This window comes from Lepus europaeus, chromosome 9 (assembly GCF_033115175.1).
Source record: "Lepus europaeus isolate LE1 chromosome 9, mLepTim1.pri, whole genome shotgun sequence".
Lineage (NCBI taxonomy): Eukaryota > Metazoa > Chordata > Mammalia > Lagomorpha > Leporidae > Lepus > Lepus europaeus.
In genome coordinates, this window is record NC_084835.1 from 23,502,423 (window position 1) to 23,514,777 (window position 12,355).

A 12,355-nucleotide genomic window follows, 5' to 3' on the forward strand; every position below is an offset into this window, starting at 1 on the left:
TGACCCAAGTATTTGGGCCCTTACACCTACATGAGAGACTGGAAAAAGCTCCAGGCTTTGGCCTGGCCTAGCCCCAGTCCCAGCTGTTGGGGTCATTTGGGGAGTGAACCAGAGGATAAAAGATTCTTTCTCCTACTCTCTCTGTATCTTTAACTTTCAATTTCAAATAAATAAATCTTTTAAAAAAACCAAAAACCTGCGAGATGTTTTGATCTTACATTTTAGGATGATCCTGTTATTCCATGGAGAATGGATTCAACAGCAAGAGTGAAAGGAAGTGCTGGTGGCCTAGACTATAGTGGTAGCAGTAGAGATGATTCAAGATTTTGATGTCTGACACTGTGGCACAGTAGGTTAAAGCCCCAGCCTTATAAGTGCCAGCATCCCATATGGGTACCAGTTCTAGTCACAGCTGCTCCATTTCTAATCCAGCTCTCTGCTATGGCCTGGGAAAGCAGTAGAAGATGGCCCAAGTGCTTGGGTTTCTGCACCAATGTGGAAGACCTAGAGGTAGCTCCTGGCTCCGGAGTGGCTCAGCTCGGGCCGTTGCAGTCATTTGGAGAGTGAACAAGTGGATAGAGGAAACCTCCACCCCGTAACACTGTATTTCAAATAAATAAAAATAAATATTTTAAGAAAAAAATATTTTGAAGTTTGATGGTAGAACTAAAATGCTATGTTGATGAACTTGCTTTGAGGACTAAGAGAAAGCAAATCAAGGATGACCTGTGGGTTTCTGACTTGAATAATTAGCAAGAAGTTTTTAATAGTGGTAGAGTTAATACTAATAAAGATATACCATTAAGAAATCCAAGTAAATGATAAACAGAAAGTTGAATGTGTAGGAAGGGGTTCTCAGGAGGGAAGGCATGGTCCAGAAATTTAGATCTGTGTATCAAAGCAAAGCAGGGGTTAACAGACTAGTTCCAGGGCTTGCCTGAGGAGGACTGATTGCCACTTCTGAAACTTAAAAACCATGGCTTTCACCGTGTCTTCTAAAAATTTATTTTTCCTATTTGAAAACAAACAGAGAGACATCTCCCACCTGCTGGATTACTCACAAATGCCCACAACGGCTGGGGCTGTTGATCCAGTCCAAAGCCAGGATCTCTAAATTCTATCCAGGTTTTCCATGTGTGTGACAGGGACCCAATACCTGAACCATAATCAGCTATCTCCCATGATGTGCATTAGCAAGAAGATGGACCAGAAGCAGAGGAGCCAAGACTTGAACCAGGCACTCCTATATGGGATACAGGTGTCCCCAGTGGTGACTTAAATGCTGTACCAATTACAGACCCCGACCTTGTCACTTACATCTCTATGTACCTCAGTTTCCTATTTTGTAAAAGAGATATATTAGAACATACCTGAAAAAGTTGTAAAAATCTCATTAATATACATATATCATTGAGAACAGTACCTTGCAGTTATTAAATATTGGTAATTATCATTTGCAACATCAGAACCAAGAGTTATCTAGAGGATGGTAAATGGACAGAAACCCCTTAGGTAGAAAAGAAGGCCAGTACTAAGCCCTAGTTTCAGGTAACAAGAGGGCTCCAGCAAAGGCTTCTAGGAAGGAAGAAGATTCACACTGGTAGGAAGAAAACCAGTGTACAGCACAGAGAAAACCGTTTTTTTGTTTTTGTTTTTTTGTTTTTTTAATTTGACAGACCGTGAGAGAGAGAGACAGAGAGAAAGGTCTTCCTTCCATTGGTTCACCCCACAAATGGACGCTACAGCTGGAGCTAGGCTGATCCTAAGCCAGGAGCCAGGTGCTTCTTCCTGGTCTCCCATGTGGGTGCAGGGGCCCAAGCACCTGGGCCATCCTCCACTGCCCTCCCAGGCCACAGCAGAGAGCTGGACTGGAAAAGGAGCAGCCAGGAGTAGAATCTGCACCCATATGGGATGCTGGCACCACAGGTAGAGGATTAACCAAGTGAGCCACGGTGCCAGCCCCCAAGAAAAGTTTCAATGAGGCAGTTATGAGCTGTCGTGTTTTGTGTTGCTGTGAGATGAAAACAGGCCCCATGACCCTGTCAAGAACAGATTCAGTCATGAGCTGAAATGAAAATGGGAAGGCCAAGTGGAGCCCACTCATGAAGATAATGCTTGAGAGTTCTGAGAATAAAGTACAGCAGAGAAATGGCGAAACACACGGAGGCAGATGTGAAGTCAAGGTAGGGAAGGCTTCACTCTAAATCTTTTTCCTTTTTTTTTTTTTTTTTTTTTTTAAGATTTATTTTATTTGAAAGGCAGAGTTTCAAGAGAAAAAGGAAATTAGGGGGGGAGGGAGACTTCCATCCAACTGGGAGTGCCCCAGTTGGCTGCAACAGCCAGAGCTGTGCCAATGTGAAGCTAGGAGCCAGGAGCTTCCTCTGGGTCTCCCATGCAGTTGCGAGGGCCCAAGGACTTGGGCCATCTTCTACTGCTTTCCAAGGCCACAGCAGAGAGCTAGATGGGAGGTAGAGCAGCTAGGACTTAAACCAGTAGCCACATGGGATCCCCTCACTACAGGCGGTGGCTTTAGCTGATACACCACAGCACCAGCTCCCTAAATCTGTTTTTAAACATAGTCTCAAGAGAGGTAGGTATTATTCAGTCCAGGAATTAAGAGCTCTGTTCTTGACTCTAACTTCCTGCTGATGCACACTCCAGAATGACTGAACTATCTGAGTCCCTGCCAACCACGTGAGAGACTTGGATTAAGTTCTTGGTTCCTGGGGCTGATGCTGTGGCACAGCAGGTTAAGCTGCTGCCTGTGGTGCTGGCAACCCACATAGAGGACGGTTTGAGTCCCGGCTGCTCCACTTCTGATCTAGCTCCCTGCTAATGGGCCTGGGAAAGGTAGCAGAAGATGTCCTGAGTGCTTGTGCTTCTGTACCCATGTGGGAGAGCCAGATGAAGCTCCTGGCTTCAATCAGCCTAGCTCCAGCTATTGGGGCCATTTGGGGCATGAACCAGCAGATGGAAGATCTGTGTGTGTGTGTGTGTGTATGTCTCCTTCTCTAACTCTGACTTTCAAATAAATAAATAAATCTTAAAAAAAAAAAAAAAAAAGAGTTCTTGGTTACTGGATTCAGCCTGACCCAGTCCACCCATCAGGAGCATTTGGGGGAATGAACCAGCAGATGGGAGATCTCGCTCTGTCTCCGGCTCTCTGCCTCTGAAAAAGTAAAAATAAATAGAGATGTGAAAGCTTTCATAAAGGGTATGGACATCCTCAACTCGTAATAGATGAAGGAAGAGAATATTCTGCCACCAGCTCAAGTTAGGGTTCAACTCGTATCACAGTGCAACTACAACTGTCTTCCCCATGGGTTATAAGTGGTCCAAGGGTAGAAGAAAAGGATATATCTCTGTTCCTCAGCACCGAGCATAGAACTTGCTGAGGAGAGCAGAATAATGTTTGGGGTATAAATGAGCAAACGCATCTTTTTTTTATTGACAGGTATTCATAATTTTTTTTTCTGGTAATAATAACTGACATAACTAGACCATCAGCTCAAGAGAGCTGAAGTGAGGCCTAAAGGACTCTATTTCTATGGACAAAAGCTAAGTATAGAACCTCATTACAAATCTACAGGTTGGTCTCTCCCATATGCAACCTATTCCATACAACTCTACTTACCTACTCTTATTAACTCTTAGAAAATGTAGGAAATTTCAGATTTCCTACCAAAGAGCAGATCAAAAATCTTCACTTTGAGAAAGATAAAGTCCTATGACCATACTAACTTCTTTCCCACAGTCCTCCTCTCATGTCCCAGGCCATCTCCCTTCCATCTACCCCTGCTTCTATATTGTTTTATTTTTCTCTTAATCTAAGTTATATAGTTCAAAGCTTTTTCTATAAAGATCACTCTGCTTTTCAGCCTAGAATTTCTGAATTCCCAGTCTTTCTGTGTATCACAGAACATCACAGGATTACGCTAACTTATAAAGAAATCAAAGGAGCAAAAATTTTAAATTCCTGAAGTAAGGACTCTGTCTTGTTCTACTTTTAAGCCTAGGTATTTAAAAGCTAGGCATTTAAAAGGTCCTTAACAAAGTCACCAAAAATGCAACATTTAAAGCTACTTCACCAAGTCTGTAGAAAAATGTTATTAAAAGACAAATTTATTTTGGTGCTATTTTTTTATGCCCTTGAAGAGTTTCTCCCACAATACATATTTTCCACTTTTAGAGATTCCATCTATTCTTGCTTCTTTTACATCATTCAGTCTGCTTTGCTCAATCATTTATGGCCAGAGCTGCTGAATATAGTACTTCACTAACCTGTTTGTGCTAGCTCCCTCAAATGCATTCCAGGAGCCTACTCCCAGAGGCAGTTCCATCAGAACAGAGGCTCCCGATGCCATGCTAAAAGTTCCACTAGACAAAAGACCAAAATGCTTACTAACAGTATTAATAAATTAATCTGGGGCTGCTGCTTGAAATGCTGGAATCCCACACTGAAGTGCCACTTCAAGTTCTGGCTGCTCTACTTCCAATTCAGCTCCCCACAAATGCACCTGGGAAAGCAGAAGATGGCCCAAGTAATTGAGACCCTGCCACGCATGTGGGAAACCAGGATGGAGTCCTAGGCTCCTGGCTTCTGCCTCACCCAACCCCAGCCAGTGTAGCGATTTGGGGAATTCAACAAGTGGCTACTCTGTTACTCTGCCTTTCAAATAAATTAATCTTAAAAAAAAAAAAAAAATCCATCCACACATCTGTGATATCCATAAAAGATACGCAATCAGGAAAACGAGCTAGGGTAGGTTTTTGGCACATTAGTTTAGTCCTTGGAACACGAAAGCCATATGGAAGTGCCTGGTTCCAGTCTCAGCAAATCCACTTCCAGTCCAGTCTCCTGTTAATGCACATCCTGGAGGCAGCAGGCTCAAGTACTTTGGTCCCCATCCCCAGGTCAGACGGAGTTCTGGGCTCCTGGCTTCACTCTGGCCTAGCCCTGGCTATTGCAGACACACTGGGAATGAACCAGTGGATAGAAGGTTTGTCTCTTTCTCTGCCTTTCAAATAAAATGAAGAAAAGAAATTCATAAACTCCAATCATGGAGTGGGCATTGTGGGGTAGTGAGTTAAGCCACTATTTGGGATGCCTGTATCCACTATCAGAACACATGGCGTTAAGTCCCAACTACTTCATGCTTTTTTTTTTTTTTTTTTAATTTACTTTTATTTGAAAGGCAGAATGAGAGAGAGAGAGAGAGAGAGAGAGAGAGAGAGATAAAGAGGGAGAGGGAGAGAGACCGAGACCTTCCATCTGCTGGTTCACCCCCCAAATGGTTTCAACAGTGGAGGCTGGGATAGGTTGTAGCCAGGAGCCAAAACACTTCTTCCAGGTTGTCCACATGGGCGCAGTGGCCCAAGTGCTTCAGCATCGTTGGCTGCTTTCCCAGGAGCACTAGCAGAGAGCTGAATCAGAAACAGCAGCCAGGACTTGAACCAGTGCCCATATGAGATGCTGGTGTTGCAAGCGGCAGCTTAACCCACTATGCTACCACACAGCCCCTACTCCATGCTTTTTGTTATTACTTAAAAAAAATTTTTTTTTATTTCTTTATTTGAGAAGTAGAGTTACAGACAGAGAGATGGAGATAGAAAGGTCTTCCATCCACCAGTTCACTTCCCAATTGGCTTCAAAGTCTGGACTGAGCGAATCCAAAGACAGGAGCTTCTTCCAGGTCTCCCATGTGGGTGAAGGGACCCAAGCACTTGGGCCATCCTCTACTGCTTTCCCAGGCCATAGCAGAGAGCTGGATCAGAGGAGGAGTAGCCAGGACTAGAACTGGTACCCATACGGGATGCCAGCACCGCAGGCAGAGGCTTAACCTACTATGCCAGAGTGACAACCCCTACTCCATGCTTCTCATTCAGCTTCCTGTTAAAGTGGCTGGAAGGCAGCAAGTGATGGCCCAAGTATTTAGGTCTTTACCACCCACATGGGATACATGGATAGAATTCCTGACTCCTAGTCCTTGGCTGTCGTGGGATTTGAGGAATGAACTAGCAGATAAAAGGTATGTCTTTCAGTCCCTCCCTCCTTATCACTCTGCCTTTCAAATAAATCTTTAAAAAAAAAAAAGAGGGACTGGTGTCATGATGCAGTAAAGATAAGCCACACCAGCATCCCATATCAAACTGCAAGTTCTAATCCTGGATATTTTGCTTAAGATCTAGCTTCCTGCTAATACATCTGCGAAGGCGGTGGATGAGGGCCCAAGTGCTTGGACCACTGCCACCCACATGGAAGACTAGAGCAGCATTCCTGTCTCCTGGTTTCTGCCTGACCCAGACCCAGCTGTTGCAGTCAGGTGGTAAGTGAACCAGTGGATGGAAGATCTGTCTCTGTAGCTCTGCCTTTCAAATAAATTAAAAAAAAAAAAAAAAAAAAAAAAAAAAAGCCAACACAATTCTAACAACTTTTCTATAAAACTAAAATAATTCCAAAATAAAAGTCAAAAAAGGTTTGTCAGCATAGCTGCCATGTCAGAAAGCCCCATAATCAAGGATTAACTTATGTTCAAAGATCATAGAAACATTCTGGAGGTCCCAGTGCATAGGTACCTTATTCAGCACTCCTAAAGGTGGTCACCTGCAACACACCCACTAGTAAGTACAATAGGTCTTGTAATTCACCTACATTGATTCCAAAGACGACAATTAGAGAAGGAACAATCTCAGCCCTTCTACTGTAGTGAATTTACAGTTTGTGTGCTCCATAAGATTCATTCACATATGATGCAAGAGAGTAGATTCTGGGACACCACTAATATTCGGGGTGCCCACCTGCAAATTTACTCTGAAGACAAGATTACACAGAACCTGAGGCACGTAACCCCAAAGCCTCAAAGCAGTTACTGGATCAAATTCTTACCAATTATACTACCTCACTTGCTACTTCTCCCAAATACTGAGCAGTATTTCACTGTAAGATTAACATCATGGCAGTAAACAAGCCAGAGGTTGCCATGCAAGCTCCCTGTTGTTCTGGGCCCTGAGGGAGCAGGCAGCCCTACAGGTGAAGTCTCACTTACTGAACAAGTAACCTGGAGCTGCTGCTGCTGCTGCTGCGGTGCTGGTGTCTGTTCCTGGGGAGTTTGCTGTTGTGGTTGCTGCTGTGGGTCCCATATATGGACAGTCTGAGCCGTATTCTGGTACGTGCCTGCCACGGCCTGCACAGCCACTGGAATGTGGATGTTGCCATTCATGAACTGTGCTGGAAAGAGAGAGTTTGCAAGGGTCTGCACTACCTCTTCATGGGAGTTTTTCACTACAGACGTGGTGCCCACCATCTTCTCCTTGTCATCCTCCAGCTTTACAGCTGCCAGGGCCGTGGGTGAGCCACTGACGTGAACTGCGTTGTAGGCTTCTTGGGGAATGGCAATGTGGGTAATGCTCTGTTGTTGAGGGTCCCCCCGGGGCTGGGCAGAATAAACAGGGATGGTCCAGGTTTCTCCTGTAGGGCTAGTAATGGTCCCAGTAGCACTGTACAAGTGGGCACTGTCTACCGTCAGTAAGTCTGGCCTCAAAGACACATAACTCTGCTGCTGACCCTGTGGAATGGCCAGCACGGTGGCCACCGGCTGCCCTGAGATGGCGTAGGACACAGTGATGGGCATGTCCACTTTGCGTTTCTTCACTGGCTGGAGGACACTGGCCGTGCCAACCCGCCGCTCCCCTTCCCGGGGTGAGCCCTGCTGGGATGATGGTGGGGAAAGGGCACCCACAGTCTGGATTTGGATCTGCTGACCCCCAGCCAGAGACTGGCCAGCCACCAGCTGAGCCTGGATTTGCTGATGTGGGATGTGCTCTTCCGGGATTTCTGTAGCCTGGATCTGCTGGGCCGCCTGCACGTGCTGCACCTGGATCTGGGCCGCTTGCAGCTGCGAGGGACTGGGGCTCTGCAGAGACGGGGTCTGGATGGAGGGGGCTGCTGACTGCGGTGCCTGGCCCTGGATCTGCACCTGGACCTGGACGGGCTGCTCGGCAGGCTGATGAACGGTGAGCTGTGGGGAGAGTTGCTGAGCCAGGACCTGCTGCGGAGACTGCTGTACCTGCACCTGTACCTGTAGCGACAAGATTTACCAATGAGTGAGACAGGCAACAAAGAGAAACCAGCCCTCCCAAGGGAAAAAGATTTCAGGTGGAGTCCCTATGTAATCTGAGGAAGGGCTACCATACCCAAGCTTCTGAGGAAGCCATAATTCCCAAAAGAATATGCAAAATTCTACAACATAACACTGACACATATCCAATCCAGAGAGTAAAAAAGAAATACAGGGGCTTGGGCCAGCACCGTGGCTTAGCAGGGCAAGCACCCGCCTGTGGCACCAGCATCCCATTTGGGCAATGGGTCAAGTCTTGGCGGCTCTAATTCTGATCCAGCTCTCTGCTGATGGCCTAGGAAAGCTGTAGAAGATGGCCTAACTACTTGGGTCCCTGTACCCACGGGTGGCTTTGGACTGGCACAGCTCCAGCCTTTGCGGCCATTTGGGGATTCAACCAGCAGATGAAGACCTCTCTGTAACTCTGCCTCTCAAATAAACAAATAAATCTAAAAAGAAAAAAAAATGACAAAGAAATACTGGATGACTCTCTGTCTCTCCCTCTCACTGTAATGCTACCTCTCAAATAAATAAAATCTAAAAAAACCAAAAAACAAAAGAAATGCAAAAATACAACTGGACCTACTGAATCAGAAATTCTAAGATGTGAGCCCAGAAGTCTGTTTTAATAAAATTTCCAGTGTATGCCGGCGCCGTGGCTCAACAGGCTAATCCTCCGCCTTGTGGCACCAGCACACCAGGTTCTAGTCCTGGTTGGGGTGCCAGATTCTATCCCGGTTGCCCCTCTTCCAGGCCAGCTCTCTGCTATGGCCCGGGAAGGCAGTGGAGGATGGCCCAAGTCCTTGGGCCCTGCACCCGCATGCGAGACCAGAAGCACCTGGCTCCTGGCTTCAGATCAGTGCGATGTGCCGGCCGCGGCGGCCATTGGAGGGTGAACCAACGGCAAAGGAAGACTTTTCTCTCTGTCTCTCTCTCTCACTATCCACTCTGCCTGTCAAAAAAAAAAAAAGAAAAAAAAATTATATAAAAAAAAGTATTTCCAGTGTAAATATAAGTTCAAGTTTGAGAACTAGTGCTTACATTGAAGATGTAAAAGAAAGTATGTAAGCCAGTTACTGCAGAGTAGCATTTTGGTCAAAGCTCAAATTTGGTCAAATCTTATTGAGGACCCTAAGAGCTTTTGTTTTCATGGTTTGTATTTATCAATACTTACAATATTACAAGTTAAAACCATGAAATTTAAAAATTGTATCAGTTCATTTTTAAAAAGTATAGTAAGTTATCCTATGTTAACACAAATAATATATTTTTATAAAAAATAGCTACTTGCCAAAATAAAAAAATTTAAGAATTACATTGTTATATATTTTTGCAAATCTCTTTAAACTGACAACAAATGACCATTAGATTTTCTTTTTTTTTTTTGGACAGGCAGAGTGGACAGTGAGAGAGAGACAGAGAGAAGAAAGGTCTTCCTTTTGCCGTTGGTTCACCCTCCAATGGCCGCCGCGGTAGGCGCGCTGCGGCCGGCGCACTGCGCTGATCCGAAGCCAGGAGCCAGGTGCTTCTCCTGGTCTCCCATGGGGTGCAGGGCCCAAGGACTTGGGCCATCCTTCACTGCACTCCCTGGCCACAGCAGAGAGCTGGCCTGGAAGAGGGGCAACCGGGACAGAATCCACCGCCCTGACCGGGACTAGAACCCGGTGTGCCGGCGCCACAAGGCGGAGGATTAGCCTAGTGAGCCACGGCGCCGGCCGACCATTAGATTTTCACATCAGATTCTCCATTTAATCTCCTGTGTTATCAAATATAGCCTTTTCAGGCTGGCGCCACGGCTCAATAAGCTAATCCTCCGCCTGCGGCGCCGGTACACCAGGTTCTAGTCCCAGTCGGGACACCAGATTCTGTCTCTCTGTCTCTCTCTCTCACTGTCCACTCTGCCTGTCATAAAAATATATATATAGTCTTTTCAAAACTCAACTGTATAGTCAAAAGGCAAACACTATACTAAGTACTTTAACAAAGACAGCTTTGACCTTGAAGAAATCTTGGTGACTATCCAGCATATCTGAATCACCAATCAAGAACAGCTGCTGGTAGATAATGGCCCAAGTGGTTGGGCCCCTGACACCATGTGGGAGATATGAATGGAGGTCCAGGCTCCTGGCTTAGGCCTGGCCTAGCTCCAGCCATTGTGGACATTCGGGGAGTAAACCAGTGGATAGAAGACTTCTCTCTCCCTTTGTCTCTGGAATGTTGCCTTTTAAATAAATAAAACAAATATTAAAAGAAAAAAATGCTATTGACTTAAAACACAGAATGTTTTATAACTATAATATTGCTTGCTTAAAAAAACCTGATTATTAAATTGAATCATAGGGCTCCTATGTTTCATGGGTTTGCTCTCTTTATTTTTCTTAGAAACCATTTATCAATGTTTGAGCTTTAGAAAGAACAATTAAACTATTAAGTCAGCAGAAATATTAAGGAATCAGAACTTCTCAGTCCCCATTTGCTATGGTTTCAATGTGTTCCCCAAAAAGTATGTGTTGGAAACTTAATCACCTATGCAATAGCTTTGGGAGGTAGGAGTGCAATTGGAAGTTTTTAGGTGATGAGGATTAATGCCAATTATATAAAAAGCACTTGAGACTGTGTGCTTTCTACCCCTTCCCTTCTGCCTTTTTCCATGAGCTGATGGTCATGAAGGCCCTCTTCAAATGTGAGCACCTCGACCTTGAACATCCCAGTCTCCAGAGCTGTGAGAAATAAATTCTTTGTCTTTATGATTAACCTAGTCTCAAATATTATTACAGCAACACAAATGGACTATGACAAAGTCCTGAGAGCATCTAACCCCCCATCAGAAAATAACAAATAAGTATAAATACTCTGATGGCATTTTACATCTGAAGTAGTTAAAATTTAAAATTATGGAAATAATAATATTCAGGTCTCCCACCTGGGTGGTAGACACCCAAGTACTTGAGCCATCATCTGCTGCCTCCTGGGATGTGCATTGCAGGAAGCTGGATCAGAAGCGGAGTAGCTGGAACTTGAACCAAGCATTCTAATATGGGATGAAGGCATCCCAAACAGCATCTTAACCACTGTGCCAAATGCCCCACCCTGACAAATGGTTTGTAAAAACCAATCTAGTTTTACCACAATTTTTTAAAAAGCACAATCTAGAAAAGTCACAGCCCTCAAAGCTGCAAGTTCTTTATATTGGCATCATTTTTATTCTTATGAAAATGGTTAGGTTGAAAGACGCTAAAAAGGCCGGTGCTGTGGCGTAATGGGATAACCCACCACCTGCGATGCCGACATCCCACATGGGAGCTGGTTTGAGTTTCAGCTGCTCCACTTCTGATCCAGCTCCCTGCTAATGCACATGGGAAAGCAGGGGAGAATGGCCTGAGTACTTGGGCCCTTGCATTCACGTGGGAGATCCTGAAGAAACTCCTACCTTCAGACTGGCCTAGCTCTGGCCTTTATGGCCATTTAGGGAGTAAACCAGCAGATGGAAGATCTGTCTCTCCCTCTTTGTCTCTAACTCTGCCTTTTAAATAATTACATAAATCTTTAAAAAAAAAAAAAAAAGATGCTATCATGGGGCAAAGGGCCTTTTAACCTTTGAGCTGTGTGAAGTGCTGAGTCTGTATGGCCCCATACTCCAGCACAAACATACATCACCATCACCTTTCAGTTCTTAGATATTCACTCAGTTCACTTTAGTGGCATTAGTATTTCTGCCATTTTTCAAATAAGCAGGCATGTTCCCACCTAAAACTTTTTCTTTTCAAATTTCTCAAGATGCTCTCATCTGTTTGTTCAGTATCCAAATGCCTGTAATGGCCTGGGCTTAGGCCAGGCTGAAGCCAGAAGGCAGAAACGCAATGCAGGCCACCCACAAGGGTGGCATGGATCCAACTGCCTGAGTCATCATTTGCTGGTTTACAGGGTGTGCATTAGAGGGAAGCTGGAATGGGAAGCAGAGCCAGAACTCAAACCCAGGTAACTCATATCAGATGCAGGTATCACAACTGCTAGGCCAAACACAAGTCACTTTGCTCTCTAAGCTTAACTCCAATGTCACCTGCTCACTGAGGCTTAACCTAGACACATCTATTTTGTTTTTCAATTTATCACCATAGGGGCTGGTGTTATGGCATAATGAGTTAAGCTGCCACCTGCAATGCCAGTCAACATCCCATACAGGCACCCATTCGAGTCCTGGCTGCCCTACTTCCAGTCCCTCCTGCTAATGTGCCTGG

At 45.0% G+C, this 12,355-nt stretch overlaps 1 protein-coding gene across 5 annotated transcripts in view; it reads right to left on the reverse strand.

Moving 5' to 3' along the window:
- The window catches only part of QRICH1 (glutamine rich 1), a 58,130-nt gene that overhangs the window by 24,642 nt on the left and 21,133 nt on the right, over positions 1–12,355 (reverse strand). For all 5 annotated transcript variants that reach the window (XM_062200835.1, XM_062200831.1, XM_062200833.1 and 2 more), the window contains one exon: positions 7,047–8,078. In XM_062200835.1, coding sequence (XP_062056819.1) covers positions 7,047–8,078 — 1,032 coding nt within the window. The remainder of the gene's footprint in view (positions 1–7,046; positions 8,079–12,355) is intronic.